Source organism: Mauremys mutica, chromosome 6, assembly GCF_020497125.1.
Source record: "Mauremys mutica isolate MM-2020 ecotype Southern chromosome 6, ASM2049712v1, whole genome shotgun sequence".
NCBI classification, from domain to species: domain Eukaryota; kingdom Metazoa; phylum Chordata; order Testudines; family Geoemydidae; genus Mauremys; species Mauremys mutica.
Window position 1 is genome coordinate 88,574,302 of NC_059077.1, and position 18,075 is coordinate 88,592,376.

The 18,075-nt window shown below is 38.6% G+C and overlaps 1 protein-coding gene across 2 annotated transcripts in view; it reads left to right on the top strand.

Moving 5' to 3' along the window:
• The window catches only part of GLIS3 (GLIS family zinc finger 3), a 323,632-nt gene that overhangs the window by 241,506 nt on the left and 64,051 nt on the right, over positions 1–18,075 (top strand). For both annotated transcript variants that reach the window (XM_045020847.1, XM_045020848.1), the window contains exon 9: positions 11,324–11,465. In XM_045020847.1, coding sequence (XP_044876782.1) covers positions 11,324–11,465 — 142 coding nt within the window. The remainder of the gene's footprint in view (positions 1–11,323; positions 11,466–18,075) is intronic.

Consider the following 18,075-nt stretch of genomic DNA (forward strand, 5'->3'; position numbering starts at 1 on the left):
AAACAGGAAGCAGATAAACAAGACTGAAATGTAGTGGCTCAGGGATCAGTAGCATTTTTCAATATGGCTGATAATTGTATAATCAGAAAAGGCAACTTCCTTCAGATCTGCAGGAAGTCTAGAGTGATTGGATAAATACTGCAGATGACAATGAAGAACAGAGGTAGCAGAGATGGACTGGTGTGACTCAGAATATCTGGAAGGAAAATATTAAGGCTATGGAGGTTTGGGGCCCTATTTCCCCTCTCACTTACACTGTGTTTATACATGTGTAATTCCCCTGGCTTGTGTGGGGTAGGAATGTTTAAGTTAAAGTGGGGTAGGAGCGACTGACTCACACCTTTCTACATGGTGTTCCAGTTCCTTGTTGAATAAATTACCCCAATTCAGACTTCGCTACAGATCGGTAAAGCAGGTGTACATAGCCTCAGCGAGTGAAAAGGGATCTCTTATACAGCCATTCACATCACTTCTGAATTTGGCCCACTGTCACTAGGATTTGAGGCAATTCACTTTGACTAATACCCTGCATAAAGTCCAAGTATCTAGGCTCTATGCAGGTGAAGGGCAGGGGAGGTGAAATTCACCCTTCCAACCCTGAGATCAAGACACATGGGCTGCACTCCAGCCTACCTGTGTCTGCTATTCATGTGGGCTGAAATACTAGCCACAACCCTTCCACAATCCTTATGTGTTGGGGCCACAAGAGCCTCATCAACATGGATTATGTGGCCACTCCCTGGCTAATTCCAACCGTTGCCCTCCTTGCCAGTCTGTGCTGGCATTGGGTAGAGAGACCCCTTCTGTAGCTCCTAGATTTTGCAAAGATACACTTGCTAGCTACATCATCCAACAGCCAACCCTATTCCCCCACAATGCATTCCTAGTACAAATGCTATAAGTGATGCAGTGCCTAATTTGTGCACCATAGGTCAATTTCACCTTCAGGAAAGAATCTGGATCACTGTTACTCCTCTGGATCTTGGCCATCCTGATAAGCTCTGTATCCCCTAGCAGGTTGCCTTTATGTCTGACTTACTCAAATATATAAGGCTGTCTGTCTTAAAATATGAAAAAACAAGCAAAATGGATAGAATAAAAATAGGGGAGCCAAAAGACATTCCTTTACTGAACAATATTTTCTCAGACTATAAGACATATGATAGTTCTACATTAGCCTGTAACAGGGGTGCTGGAACAGTGTTTGTAGTGGGGGTGCTGAGAGCCATTGAACCAAACTAAACCCTGCATATAATGGAACCCACTTCAAGCCAAGAGTCTGCAGCATACCCCGCATCCCTAGTTCCAGCCTATAATTAACAACATCTAAAAAGGCTTGACAGATAGTTTACTTTTAAAGTCCGCTATGGGATGATTTGACAAATACATCCTTCTCCCACAAATAATACAGATCCGGTTTTATAAATATGGGCAGCATATAATGCTGTGTGATGTCATCTTGATTGTTCATTGTTTACACTGTTTTACGGTCGGGCCAAATTCTCTGTTTAACTTTTATGAATATATGTTGATTTCACCCCAGTACAGCTGAAGTTACCTGTTTGTTTGCATAGACTTTGAGTAAATGGAGTTTTATGCCAATGTTTGGGTTTAGTGGAGAGCATAGATAGAGCACGATGTCCAGGGTTTTTCTTTTGCTGAAATCTTTGTTTCAGATTTCATTCTACAGAATTGTTTCGAGTTAGTTTTTTCATTCTCTTGCCTTAGTCTTTTTAATCCTTTCCCCAGTATTTTAAAAGGATCTCTTTCCCTGTGGAAACAATGTTAGTGCCTTTTTGCTGAATGCCTTACAAATGAAGCAAATAAACTCACTCTTTTTCCCCTCTCTCTGTCATTCAGAATGATTGCCAAGAGAAGCAGGAGCCATGAAGGGCTGAAACTTTATTCTATTGATATTCAGCAGTTATTAGTGTGTTGTGTTAGTGACAGCAAACAGCAATGTTGTAGATTATTAGCCTACATGTATCTGGAGAAACTGTTCATAACAAGGCGGGTGTTCAGAAGCAGGGCAAACAGCTTTTCTCCGGCTCCTAAAGTACCAGCCCTGTATAATTCTGAGTCTGTCTTTCAGTTTTAAGTTGCTCTTGTTCAAACTCTTAGTTCAGATTTCACTGTTAATACTGCAAAAAGGAGAGAATTGAGTAAAGGGGGGAGGGGGGAGGAATCTATTTTCTTGCTGTGAGAGCAGATGAATTTAAGGATATTTTCCCCCCACTTGTTTTCTATGGAGTCCATTTAAAATATGTCATTAATGCAAACAGAAGTGCATTCAGAGGGTAAGGGTCAGTGAGCAGTGCCCATAGCAACTAAGAAACTATTCTGCACAAAAAATGCAGTAAAGAGTAAGTGTTTTAATCCTCAACTTTAATCTCTTTACTTCCTGTTCTCAAAATGAAATATAAATCAGGCACCATGGAGTGCAGCAATTTTTCCTGAAAGGGACATTGGCGAGAAAAGGATTAGTAATGGGCAGAAGTGTTTAAGGAATTTAATCACACAATTTGTTGTAAAACTTTTGAGACTACGAGTGACCAGTTCTTTTGAGCTTGGCCAATGAAAAACAACAAAACATACTTTGAAAGTGATTCGAGGGCTAGCTCTGGCTGACACCCCCATTTGTTGTTGTTGTTACATCATTGCAGCAGTTGCTGTGACTTGAGAAACCATGGAATGTACTTGGTATGCCCACTGAGAAGGCTCCAAGATGGGGGTGGTATTTTAATGCTGGTGTATAGAGGACTCTTCTGATCTCTAGGAAACAGAAAATAAAGCAACCTGCATTTTTCATCTTGCTGTTGGGGTTGCTGCAGTTGTTATAATCAGGAGATTAGCAAAGCACCATGACATTAATATTTACAGAAAGACTGCTTCCTACTACATTTTTCCATCCCTGCTTTCAGTCCTGAGCTTTCCCTTGTGCTGGTATAAGCTTTGGTGATATGGAGTAGTCGTACATGCTCAAGGAGGAAGAGCTAGCATCATACTTGAAGAAATAAATACATTGTCACATGGCCAAAAAACAAAGAAAATGACTCAAAACACAGCTGAAACATCCCTAAGTGCAGCAAGGTTTGTTATGCCGGTATTCCACCTTTGTTATCAAACTATGGCCCTTTTCATTCATGCCTTTCACCTCTCCCTTCAGGATTTATATGAGATTGTTTCCTGCTACTTTTATGCATATTCCTATGACGCTATCGCAAATACTTGTCAGTAAATAGTTCAGCAACTGGGGGTATAAAATATATAAGCAGATATCAAACTCTTCCCACTGAAATCCTGTGTCCATGAGCTATAGAACCTGACGATCCCTTCTGTGTTAGTGCCATATACAATCTCACAGATTATGAGTGATAAAGGTTCTGCAGGCCACATTAGGTCCTTGGTGTTACCTGTGCAGTCCTTTTGCCTTCACTGGTTTTACAAAAGTGTAACTGATTGGAACTAAGTAAACAATTCTATTGACGAATATAATTCAGCTCTCACTTGCTTAATTGTGTTGGCTATACAGGCTAACAGGAATTAAAAATGAAATATATTTTTGTCCTTAAAGAAAGCAGACCTGACTGAATACACACATCAACCAGCTCTGTTGAGTGAGAAGGTACCATTTTACTTAATCATTTTTCAGACTAGAACTGCACTTTTAGATAACAGACTGAGTTTCACCTGCTTTGAGCCTCCTCAAGGATGTGCACATCTATGGGTTTCTGTTTTTTTAATGTATGTAAAGTAACGATGATTAAGATAATTATAGATAAAGAATATAATCGACTCACTTTAGGCTTCATGGAAGTAGTGAGTTTTCAGGAGCAATTTGAATAAAGGGAGCGTAGAGGCTTAATGTTTTTTCTTAGATACCCAAAACTTGGGACAGCTTCACTGAGGCTTGTGACATTTTGGGCAAAGCTGGCCCTGTTTGAGAGTCCCCAGACTGATTTCCAATTTCAGTAAGACTCAGGGGGTTTGGCTGTGTTGTAGGTTGAGCTGTGAGTTTGTTTATTGCCCGTGACCTGTCCATGACTTTTACAAAAAATACCCCGGACTAAATTGTAGCCTTGCCTATAACCAATATGGAAGTGCAGTAACAGAGAACAACTTGTTCAAAGCAAAGTATTGTTTATCCATAGAAACATCAGAGACAAAAGTCTTAAAACAACAGCAGCCTATATTCTTATTGTCTTAGCTAAGCTTTGAAACCATTCCTTGAAAGTTTAGGTGGCCCTCCCAGTTATCTGTGGTGCCCCAGCATCAGGGGCTATGTTACAGTCTGCTTCTCTGCAGACTGCCTCATTTCATCAGGCTGCTCTTTAACACAGTTTCCAAGTCTTTTGTTAAAGACTTGCTGCCCTGGTTCCCCCGAAGTTTCCAGCTGAAACCTTCCCCCCTTCCTGTCCCCACTCATATCCTGGGATTCAACCAGATCCTGATTCCACATTAATGGAGGTGAGCTTCAAAGACCTTTAACACCTCTACTGTCCATTTGAGTGCTAACAATCTGGCTCTGTCTACAGCCATTGTGACAATTGTCTTTGGATTCCTCAAGGCCACAGCTACCTAAGAGTGATTTAACCCTTTGTTACATACTAGCCAGCAATACAATAACCACCAAACCCACAGATATATATATATATATATAATTCTTAAAATGAATACATATATTACCCACATGTTTCACAGAGTTACAAACCCATGAACCCAAAATCTAAAAAAAAGGTTCAGGGGACCCCTCTCCTAAACAAAACTGCCAGGTTTTGTCCCGCTCCAATGACACATCAAAATAATCTTTAAAAAATTAAACTATTTACTATTAGAAATTGGCCCAAACATCAAATTTAGATCCCAGTGCAAACCTCCCAAAGCTGGGGAATGAGGATTCAGATACAGGGGTTTTGGTTCAGATCAATCTAGAAAGAGGGGACGCTGCAAAAATTGGATCTGGCCATGACATTTCCCAAAGTTTAGAGGTGATTAGATCTGGGTTTTGGTTTGACCCTGTCTGTGTTTCTGTTACTAAGAACATTCTTTATTTTGTATATAGATTTTCATACCAACTTTTTGCAGATAACAAAGGAAAAAAGATGGGTTCACTCTCAATGGACCTCTGATGGATGTAGCACTTGTTCATTACTCTACTTAGAAGATACTCCACTCACATGAAAAGAGAGATCTGCCAAGCACATCTCTTTTCAAAGGAGGAGAGCAATTATTCAGCATAACTGGGCTCTTTGTCAGGTTGCATTTATCCAGAGAAACTAGCTGCTAGACAATAACATGCAGTAGCTATATATATTTCCAAGTCAATCTGACACAGAATAGTACAAGGTGATTTTTTAAAATGGCATGGGCTCCACTGCTAGATTGCTGGTCACTGAGAACAAAGACCAGGAACTTTTTTGAATCGCAAAGAAAAGCAGCTTGAATGGGAGGGATTGTACGTATTGTAGGCAGTGTTTTACATAAGATGGTGGCAATATGAATGGGTTTAACTATCAGAGATGACCTCTGTAAGAAGCTGTGTGTGTCTGTGTGTGTCTCTCTCTTAGTTTTCATGTCTATGACTAGACTGCAGAGGGAAGAAATCTTCCTTTATGAAAATGTGAGCTTCTATAATACAGTGAAAGTTACAGAAGAGACCACCTTTAATAGATAATCTCCTGTCTTACAAGACTACCCCAAAGGATCCCCAAGCCTATGTAGTAGAATTCTGATCAACCTTTATTAGACGACAACCACTGTTGAGCAAGCAATTTTGGTTGATCCAGTAAATGGTTTATTAAGACAGATCTCACTGGATTTCTAATTGACTTCTCAAAAAGAAAAGCTTTGGTGTTATTTTCTGATTTTCCACAGTCTCTGTTCCAGCTGAAATTTCTTCCTTTAAATGGTGTTCTTGCTTCTATACCATTTTCTGACAAGAAAGAATGTGAGTTCCTCAATGACAGTTTTAGAATATATTGATCTATAAGAAAGCGGTGTTTTATATACACAGTAATAGTAGAATTCAGTTCAGTCTTTCTCCTTCCAACATTCTTTAGTCTTGAGAAAGCAATGTTTCTTATCTTGCAAAACTATTCCAAAACCAAAGTATTTTGTTACCTTAAAAAAAAATCTTCTAGTAGCCAATGATAACTTAGTGCACAGGTACCAGATGTTTTTATTTTTTAGGTTTATCTTTAATACAAAAGTCCAAGAAGTATCTAGGGTGTTTTTTGATTTAGGAAAGATCACAAAAATGAATTATATTTTATCTTAGCATGCAACATGTCCTGGTCTTCAGTATCAGTTATTGGGGGAGAGTAGTAAATATAAGGTGTTTTTTATTTTATTTTTATATTGAAATATAATGCTATTCTCAGTGGATGATAGACTAGTCTTATTTGTTAAGTTCCATTCTGTTTACTGGTCAAGTGTTTTAATTAGAACAGACGACAAAAGCTGTTTAAAACAGTGCGTATATTTATCTGTTAAAGCTGCACAGATCTCAGGTGATTAAACAGAGGCGAAGAGCATCACAACAGAGACCCTTTCCTTCTATATTGTTTCCCAGCTCTCTGTTACTTCTGAGTGAAGGAATTAGGAGAAAGCTTGGGAAGTACAAACTTGCAGAATTTCCACTGTCAGCTTGATTTTAGTCCTGTGCATGGGAGCATTAGACCTTGATGAAGTCGATCTGTATGAGCAGCATGTGATCTACCATGCAAACATATAGCATGAATAAACACTCTTACATAGCTTTGGCTTCATATTTAATATTTATTTTTCCAGTTGTCTATCAGTGCCATTAGACTAGCAGGGATGAGATTTGGCTCTGCACTATTGCAGGCAAATATTAACTTCCGGATACTCTCCTAGACAAATTCAGAAAATGTGCGGAGGCAAAGATAGAGGATCATACTCCACTTCCATCACGACCATCTTCCAGGCAGACAGCGACAGGCATACTTGACCACCACTAAGCCTTACTCAGTCCTTGTCAGCTGGGGCTGTTTTTATTGATTCATAAATTATGCAACTCACTTTATATCTATACATAGAAAAATAGTTTTATAATGCTATGACATTTTAGTGTAAAGAATTCCCCCCATTAAAAATATGGATATTCAGTTTTATTTTGCCATTTAAGACACAGCAGCCACAGTAGATCTGACAAGTGCCAAAGACAAGTGGCCACGTTTGTTATTGATACTTGACCCTATATGTGGAGATCTTCTGTTATGCACACAAGTGTACATACAGCCCATACAAGTTGCTTTCAGAATAATTAGGTTGAAACTTCTTGGATATAAATTATTAAGCTGGTAAGTTTTTGTGGTGAGAGAGGCCCAGTCTTTGTGAAGAAGCACTGATGTTAAAATGCTACAGTAATATTGAATACCAGGCAGGGTTTTGAAGTTAGTATGATCCTATTTAAAATGGTTTGGGAAAATCTAATCCTATTTTAAAAATCTTAAACTACTTTTCTCATGGCCAAGACTCTTTTGTGGCATCTGATTCCTGTTGAACAAGAAGAAGAACCTACCAATGTTATGCAGAAACACGCACAACCCAGATAAAACACATTGGTTAGAGAAATGCAAAACAAAAGGTCTTTGATTCTTAGTAGTTTTCTTTGGAAATATGTCATGCATCAAACTAACATAATGCCTCTGCTTTTAGACTCAAATACAATGAAATTGAAAATTGAGGAATCTGGCCCTTATTCCCTCCTAATTACTTCCACTTGACTCACTTAATCTTGGGTGATTATTCAATCATATCTGAAATGAGAAAATGACAGGAGTAGAATTTCCATCTCTTGTTCTGAGAGCTTATAAACATTAGCAGAACTGTCACGGCGGGGAACAAATGTAAATCGCTGTTGACAGTGCCTTGTTTTTATATATTAAAAGAAATCCCCATATTGTGATGGAAGCAGCTCAAGTTTCTAAGTACAGAGCTTGTCAAGGCTGCTGGGTGATTTAATTATTAAAGTTGAAAATCTATCATTTGGAACAAATATTTCATAAAGGAAGGTTGTGCAGTAGCTCAGCAACTGGGTTGTTTACTTGCACCTGGGCCAGCCATGAATTTAGGCCAAGAAATGGCACACCGGAAACCTCTGTGCTCAGTGTGTTAAGAATGTCTGTCATTAATTTAATCTCTCAGCAAGATAGCTTGCTACAGACCGTACCTTTGCCTCTCTGCTCAAGGGTAGAATGATTGGCATGTTTTAAGTCACCACGAAATTGCACTGATGACTAGCTGGATGCTCGTATGAGATGGACTGTGTCAGAGCCAGGAATACAGTATATTTGATTTGCAAGTTTTAAGTGAGACTTATTACATAGTCAGATCAAAGTCTGGTTATCCTTAAGAATGGATGATATCCCTATAACCCAGCCTGAGCAAAGGGCACATATAACTATGCTCTCACAGAAGCAAAGCAGAAATTAGATTGTCAACATAGAGCCGGTCAGCATTTTGTCTTAACTTTTTTCTATGAAAATAGGCTGGTTGACAAAAAAACAGAAATTTTCATGAGAGAATTTCTGTTTTTATCAACATTTGGGGGGTTTTAATCAGGAAAAAATAACTCTAAAAACCAATTTTAGTTTTTGACAATGTAAACCAGTTTTCAGACTATCTATGAAAACCTGAAAAATTCTGTGGAAATTTTTGACTACTTTTAAAAAAATCTTTTCAAGAAATAAAATACATCTTTTTGACCAGCTGAAACTATGATGCTGAGAGTCACCATCTCTTTTGATCCAGGGAGGATAGAGTTTGTGCCTGCCCTTTTACTGGCACAGATAATTTCCCCTCTCTGCAATGGTTCCGGTGCACTGCCTGATGTATTAGTGGGGCAGAGACAAGGCTGTCAAGGCATTCTTGCCCATTTGCTAGCCACCTTTGCAGGAAGGAAAATAGCAGACCAGTGGCAGCTGTTTCTCTTTTCCCCTCACCCCCCACAGTGTAGACTACATGGAGAAGAAAGGGTGCCCCTGACACCTTTATTCCCTTGCAAGAGTGTGCAGCATGTCTCATGACTGACCTTTTTGTAGTTTTATTGTGCAGCTGACTGCAGAATCCACCTCTTTCTCCAGAATCTAAGCTTTCATTTGTTTTTAGTCCTCATAGTTGTGAAGAAACCTTTCCAAATGCGAGCAGAATGTAATGAATGCAGTGTTCTCTTTCTGGGAGATAATTACATGGGTTCGGAACCCTCTGCAGACAGACAATCAGAGCACAGCTTTCTTCCAGAGGTTTTTATAAGCATGATTCCTGATCGCTGGGCAGGTCAGAAAATTTTGTTTTAGCACTGATTGTCCTGAGGGGATCATGCCCAGTGCCAGATAGAAAACACGTCACAAAAGCAAAATAGAGAGAAATGTGTGTAATGTACTTTGTGTATATTTGGTTGACATTTCTGTTTAACATGCATATCTAATGTGTAAATACCCAAACTACACTTCTCTCGGTTCTGATAACTACTTTTCCCTTAATTGTACTTGCCTGTGGTCCCTAAAGAAAAAGGTGATCAGTTCCATGCTATGAAGTAAAAAGGACCAATTAATTGCAAACAAGCAATTTTACACAGGAACCTCTGGAAATCTTCACTCTCTGTAAACATTGAAATCTTTCTTGAAAAAGATGGTTGTCTTTGTTTTATTATTTTATTTTATTTTATTTTATATTATGATGATGATGAATCAGGTTTGATAGAAATTAGCACCACTTCTGCTTCTTATGTTAAGAAAAATATAGATGAAAAGAATTTGAATATGTTTGGCCCCAGGAGTACACATGCACTTAATTTCATAAAAGGCCATATTCCTACTGGTAGCAGTAAAGGCATAAGAACTAGTAAGTAATAGAAAGCAGACAGGGGTTCCAGGCTACAGTAGAAAAAACATCTGGGCCCTTGAGCAGATTGTAAATATGGGAGATAAATGAGAACTGATTCCAGAACTCATATTAAACTTGATTTTTTTTCTTTGAATTTTTCTATGCTTTGGGCTTTAGATAAACTCGAGAAAAACATACATACATACCTTACAAAGATCTTTTACCCTTAGGAATATTAAGCACCACTGTTGTGTAACTTTTTTGTTTCAGAGAGGAAAATAATGTACAGTATACATGGGCTGAGGAAATGGTTTTAACTAATCACAGTCCTCCTCATTTATGATTTCAGTGTTATTTGTCTGTGTTATAGTTAATGTAGTCACACTCCTTTGAATATATGGGCCCTGATTCTCCACTCCATTACCCAGACTTACACCATTGTAAATCCAGTGAAGTCAGTAAGTCATGCCAATGTAAAGCAGGAGTCATGCTGCTTAAAGCTGGTCTAACAGAGTGGGGAATGAAGCCACTAACAGATCAATCCCAGCACGAAATCCTGACATTGCCTGACCTGCAATATGATGAAATCACAAATTAATATCAGCATCATGCACTGTGACTATTTTTGGCTCTCCATAAGTCCATTCAACACTGTTCCCTCTTTCCCTGGTTCCCCATTCCTGAATGTGGGGGGGACAGGGATGTTTCTCTCTTCCTCTGTTGCTTCTCCTCTCCTTATCTTCCTCCACTGGATTGTTGGAGGAATTGGGTTAGATCCTGGATTTCTATAGCCCACTTACTTAGCACTCTCTGTATGGCCTCTCACAAGACCATGCAAAGTGAAAGGTGCTTCCAATTAGACCCATAGGGCCTCATTCTCATTTACATTAAGGCCATTTTACAGCTACAGCTCTGTAACTATAATTCTTTATGTCCACTTTATATTTCCAAAGTGGTCTTAGTGTAAACGAGAATCAGGTCCATAAACTCCAGATGAGCTGTATATAAGGGTAACATGTATCTTTAGAGCTACAGGTTGAGATCACTATTTTAAGACATCTTACAAATGTTTATACTGTACACATCACTTCCCTGCTCATAAAGGAAATGTTGGTCCCATTTGATAGTTTCTCTAATGTGCAGCAGTCAAGCCAGCATTTCAATTCCGTGGAGCACTGTGCAAAGAAGAGAGCATCTTTCGTGGATTTCTTCTGCTCACCCCTTCCCCGCTCCATTCCCTCTCACTTGGTTCTTAAAATATTTCTTTCTGTGGGCCATCATGATGCTTTGTGGCCCATATTTTGAGAACCACTGCTATAACGGAACAGTCATTTCTCAGGATTGTATATAGAAGAATCTTTCTCTCTCAGTTTCCTCCTCCAACCCCTCAGCCTTTCTTCATTATCACTGCCCAATGTCTTGGTGATCATTTTCCTGTGATGATGGTTTTTCCTTCTTATCTCTTGTGCTTCAGTTGCGATCAAGCTCAGAGCTTGACCAGGACATCCTCAACGATTGCCTCACTATTCAGCCTCTCCAACCAGCCCCTTCACCACATGATGCTGCAGACAATACCATGGGACGATCTCCAGGGCCTGTCCATGACATCTACACAGGTATAGTAAAAAGACAGGAAATGATCCCAGAACATTTAAAGTTAAGTATGCTTGATGTAGACTTCTGGGATTTTTAATGTGTGGAAAACTCTCTAAAATCCACCTCTTTTGCTTCCTAAACTACTCCTGAAAAGGACAGAACAATGTACAGTATATTAGAAAGGTATGTCTCTATCTGATATTTAAGTCTTTTTTAGCAGGTCTCATTTTGCCCATGAAAAGACATATCACAGTAAGGAATATGTTTGCTCTATGGGAACTGGACTCCTGCCAGAGGTTCAATTCACCCATTCCTTCTAGGCGCCTTAAGTTCATTAAATTCGATTTAGAACTGAAAGGGAATGTTTCCCTCTTTGCTATTCATAGGCTACATATAATTTTTCTAATGAAGGTATATAAATTAAGTTAAATGTGGCATTTTGTTAGAAGATATAATAAACCCTTGTCCTATAGGCAAATATAAATCCACCAATAAACATATCTATATTGTTTACATAACAAGCCCTTTTTATAGTTTCAATTAAGTGTTTGGGAATTTCACACTCAAATAATGGCTGATGTTGGTTCGCAGTGGTTAAAGCTGTTCAAATTTAAGCAACTACTGAAATACTAAAAAAATAAAAGTCACAATATTTTCCAAAGTTCAAGATTATCTGTAACATGCAGTGAATGACATTTCAGGATTTGGTATGAAATATCTAGATAACTGAAAAGATACCTATTTTTCAGTATTTGCTAGAATAATGTTGCGTCTCCCAACAGTCTTCATTCTCACTTAGCTGAGAGTCTAATTGAAAACCTGATTGGCAAGTGAAAGAGTTAGCTGAATCTTACAATGAGGAGGATAACAATATAAAGTGGCTATTTAAAATAATGTTCTCCTCCTCATTGTAAGATTCAGCTAACTCTTTCACTTGCCAATGAGGTTTTCAATTAGACTCTCAGCTAAGTGAGAATGAAGACTGTAATATATGTGTGTGTGTGTGTGTGTGTGTATGTATGTACACACACACTATATAGTAGTTTCATTTTGCTGTAAGACATGCCAGTTCTCAATTTGTTTTTCCCAAGGCTGTTGTTGAACTATATAGTACTTTTAATGTCGTTTTTCTCATTTGTGTTTGATGTGTAATGTTATGATTGAGATTTACACAAAGAAAGTCAGGAAATTGAAAGTTGTGGTTCCCACAGTGACTACAACTCAGGCCCTTTTCATATAAGAACTGTTTTGTCTTACTTCATATGACGTTATTTTTTAATGCCTTAATCCATGTAGTCTATTCAATCTCGTTCAATCTGAGTGTTGAGGGAAATGTCAAAATTCAAAATTACATTTGTGTACATGGAATCTCTATCATAATTACTTTACTAACATAATTTTGCATACATTTGCTTCTCTTTTAATGCCCTTTGAGGAGGGATGGGTATTGAAGAAGTTTGAATAAATCACTTGATCTGCTGGACCTTCATCCATCTGAATACAAACTTAAAGTTTTTTCAAGGAAAGAAAAGGTTTGGTTATTTCCCCCAGCCCAAAAAATTATCTTTCATTGTTTACTTACTGACTTGGGGCCAGACAGGGCCAGAGTTCCAGAAGAGCTCAGCACGTTCTCACAAAAATGTCTCAGTGAGAGCTGCTGAGATTTTTACAAATCTGGCTTATAGTGTGCTGTGAAACTTTTCAGTTCTAGGTTGCTGATTCCAATCCAGCACAGGCTGGGAAGGACCAGAAGTTTCTGCTGTCCAGTGTCCTAGGCCAAATGAATTACTGAGCTCAGTCCAGTTCTTAATCAACAGTTGTCCACTCTATAAATGACACAATTTAGCACTCTCTTTGTCAGTCTCAGCAGAGAGATCAAGGACCAAATAGTCATGGAAACTGAACACTCCTCTCCCTTGAAAATGGTGTTTTAGGATCTGAGTGGCACAGAGTAGAGCTAGTAGTTTCCCTCACATGCTTTACTAGTGGATACATAGATGGCCTCTGACTCCAGCATCTTTCATGAGATTTTTTTTTTTCATTTTTGCATGGTCCTATAGGGAGCAAAAGTGACAATATACTGTGAGAATCAATATTTCCAGATTTATTCAAATCAAGAAATACTGGAAATCTCATTAATTTCTAGCTCATTTTTGTAGACTCAGGAAGTTTGGATGAGGTTTGCATAAGCATCCAAAACTTTTGTACTTTTATCCATATTGAATAATCAGTTTACTTTCCATTTAAGTTCCAGTAATACATTGGTTGTATGCTGAAACACAAATTTGAAATGCAGCTGGGCCACTATGGCCTGATCCAAAGGCCACTGATATCAATAGACTTTAGATAAAGCCCCAGTGCAGAAACTGGAAGCTCAGGAGGAAAGCTGCTAGGTAAGAAACTTAGTGTTGCCAAATCTCGTGATTTTATCAAGGGTTTTTTGCTATTCAGAGTGGGGGGTTTAGCTTTTTATGGTCCTCTGTTGCTTTCTCATCAAGACAATGCCCCGGTGTTTCCAATATGATTGAATCCAGGCTGCCGGGAGGCAATATGGCCACCCCGTCTACTCTGTCATTGGGAAACTGTCAGGGGGGTAGAGGGACACATTAGAAGCAAGAGAAAGACCAAGGACAGGGCATGTCCATTACTCAGTGAGAGGGGGAAAACAATAACAGAAATACGTGGAAAAGGCAGAAGTGCTAAATGACTTTTTTGTTCCAGTTTTCACCAAAAAGTGTAGTAGCAATTGGACATATCACTTCATGAATGCCAGTGAAAATGAGGTAGGATCAGAGGCTAAAATAGGAAAATTACTTAGACAAGTTAGATGTCCTCAAGTCACCAGGGCCAATTAAATACATCCTAGAATACTCAAGGAGCTGAATGAGGAGATAGCTGTGCCTTTACCAATTAAAAAGTCATGAAAGACAGGTGAGATTCCAGAGGACTGGAAAAGGGAAAATATACTTCCCATCTATAAGAAGGGGAATAAGGACACCCTGGGAACTACAGACCAGTCAGCTTAACTTCAATACCTGGAAAAATTATGGAGCAAATAATTAAGTAATCAATTTGAAGACACCTAGAAGATAATAAGATAAGTAACAGTCTTCATGGATTTGTCAAGAACAAATAGTATAAAACCAACCTAATAGCTTTCTTTGACAGTGTAACAAGCTTTGTGGATGGGGGGAAGTGGTAGATGTGGGAGATCTTGACTTTAGTAAGGCTTTTGATACTGTTTCACATGACCTTCTCATAAACAAGCTAAGGAAATATAAACTTGATGGAGCTACTGTAAGGTGGGTGCATAACTGGTTGGAAAACCATTCCCAGAGAGTAATCATCAGTGGTTCACAGGCAAGCTGGAAGGGCATATCAAGTGGGGTCCCACAGGGATCAGTCCTAGTCTAGCTCTGTTCAATATCTTCATCAGTGATTTAGATAATGTCATAGAGAGTGCACTTATAAAGTTTGCAGATGATACCATGTTGGGAGGGGTTGCAAGTGCTTTGCAGGATAGGATTAAAATTCAAAATAATCTGGACAAACTGGAGAAATGGTCTGAAGAAAATAGGATGAAATTCAGTAAGGACGAATGTTAAGTACCCCACTTAGGAAGGAACAATCAGTTGCACACATACAAAATGGGAAATGACTGCCTTGGAAGGAGTACTGCAGAAAGGTATCTGGGGGTCATAGTATATCACAAGCTAAATATGAATCAACAGTATAACACTGTTGCAAAAAAAGCAAACATCATTCTAGGATGTATTAGCAGAAGTGTTGTAAGCAAGACACAAGAAGTAATTCTTCCACTCTACTCTGCACTGATTAGGCCTCATCTGGAATATAGTGTCCAGTTCTGGGTGCCACATTTCAGGAAAGATGTGGACAAACTGGGGAACGTCCATAGAAGAGCAACAAAAATGATTAAAGATCTGGAAAACGTGACCTGTGCAGAAGCTTGAAAAAATTGGGTTTGTCTAGTCTGGAGAAGAGAAGATTGGGAGGGGACATGATAACAGTTTTCAAGTACATAAAAAGTTGTTACAAGGAGGAAAGAGAAAAATTGTTCTCTTTAACCTCTGAGGATAGGACAAGAAGAAATGGGCTTAAATTGCAGCAAGGGAGGTTCAGGTTGGCCATTAGGAAAAATTTCCTGTCAGGGTAGTTAAGCACTGAAATAAATGGCCTAGGGAGTTTGTGGAATCTCCGTCATTGGAGATTTTTAAGAGCAGGTTAGACAAACACCTGTCAGGGATGGTCTAATACTTAGCCTTGAGTGCCGGGAACTGGACTAGAAGACCTCTCGCAGTCCCTTCCAATCTTAGGATTCTATTTGGGAGGCAGGGAAGAGAAGTGATAGAGGATCTGAGGGTCAGAGAGTGGACTGAGAGGGTGGATGTGAAAAGCCAGGGGCAGACTAGGGAGATTGTGAGGAGGCAGGAGAGGAGAGTGTAGTGCAGGATGGTAATGTAGAGTGAAGAGGAGGGAGATGAGAATCTAGATCCTGCTAGTGAAGGCAGGGGGCTGGACTCGATGACCTTTCAAGGTCCCTTCCAGTTCTAGGAGATTGGTATATCTCCAGTTATTATTTATAATCACAAGAGGAACAGGGATGTGTGAAATATGAGAGGAGACTGAGGAGGTGGATGGGGAATAGGGGAAGAGATGTGTAAGAGGGATAGAAGAACACGAGGGGGAGATGGGGGGCAGTTAGGGGACTGGAGAGCGAATCAGGAGGGGAGAAAGTGAAAGGATAAGTAATAAGAGTCAATGCTAAACCAGATTGAGAGGTAAAGTGGAGTTCCCTGCAAGCAGCCAATTTTTGTGTGTGTGCATTTAAGTTTGAATTTTGAACCTGAGATCTTTTGGGGCAGATAGCTTCTCCCTTAAGGCTAAAAAAAAAATAGAAGGTAGTGAAGAAAAGAAATGTATTTTAATAGCTTGATTTCCAATCCTATTTCATGATATTTTACAGTCTGATTCTTGCTTTGGGTTGGTAATATTGCATGACTGTTTGGATTCCTGGAGGAAATCGGTAATTTTTCATTTCTCACTATTTGTCTCTGCTTCTTAGTGAACAGCAGTTCTTGTAAACTAAGAGTTCATCATCATGCCTTTACGAGCTGTAATTTCTCGTTAGTTAATAGACTGGTTTCTCTAACGCATTTGTTTATTCATTACTGCATCTATCAATCAGTTGACACATTTGTTTGCTTTTTTCTTGGTGCACGGAAGACAGGTAGTATTGTTTCCCATCAGTTAGTTGGGATTTTATGTCAGGGATAGACAAAGCCATGTCATTTCATTCTGACAGCCACCCAATCAGTTTGGAAGAAATTATTTCATTAACTACTTATCTGGGCTACTGTATAATGAAAAAGTGAAATAACAATAAAAGAGAGAGACTAGATTTTTGGGGAACAGCAATATTAAAATTATTCATGCTGCAGAGAATAGAAAAACATTATGAAGTTGGCTGTGGTGCCCTTGAGAAGCTGCTGTTTCAGCTGACAAATGGAAGCAGCAAAAATGATCCCACTCTCAAGTCGAGGAGAAAAAGGGTCGACACAATCTGAAGCAGAAAATCGATGATACGCAGTTTTACTGTAAACTGTTACACAGGACATATCACCTGAAATATGTCTGTGCTGTTTTCCAATTATAGACATGAGCAGATGTCTCTGTCACCAGTGGCCTTCATCAAACTTTTTACCAATTGGAGATATTTTAATAGTTTATACATATTTAAAAGCAAGGGATTTTTTAATTACTTTTCTTCTAAGGGATGCACAAAATATATACTTGAAGGGATACTGTAAATTTGAAAAATTATATTTCTCTTTAGAAATGTTGTACCTGCTCAAGTTACAAGTGTTGCCTAAGAAAACTATAACTGAAAGAAATTAGTGGAAATATATTTTTTCTCTATTTTTCCCAGTTTACTTTGTGCATTTGAAAGCACGTTGTTTATAGCCATTTTCACTTTTCTCCATGTATATTCAATTTCTTCCATGCTGAAAAGATATTTGGAACCATCAACAGGGGAGCAGAAAAACACTTATATATGTTTTTTGATTCAGAATGTAATATTTAAAGGGTTTCTATCAGAAACTGGAATCATTTTAAATAAGTCAATTTAAAAACTCCATGTTGAGGGTGTCCCTTTAAAGCTCTGAGCTAGCTTTCAGAGGAGCTGCGTATCCATAGCTCTTAGTGATTTCAGATTCTTAGCGCCTGTGAAAATCAGGCCATTAGTCCATTAAACATTAATTTCGATGTGAATTGTAAAGCTAACTTGCAAATTTAAAGGTCCTAAGTATCCCTCCATTTAATTAGCTTTATAAAATGGGATAAAGGGATTTTTTTATTTAAAAAAACATTGTAGTTTTGTGGTTCATAGTAATGCACTAGTAAAGTCATCAGTCTTTTTTTAATTCAGAAAACTGTACAAGACCATTTCTTTTTTTTCTTCTTTTTTCTTTTAAGAAATGGCAACAGTGAAAAACTTTGAGACTAGCACATTTTTATGGCTTAAAGTATAATCATGCATAAAAATGACTTAGGGCTTTTCTCCATGGACACTTAGTGCAAGGGAAGCCATTGTGTGAATCTACAGTCAGG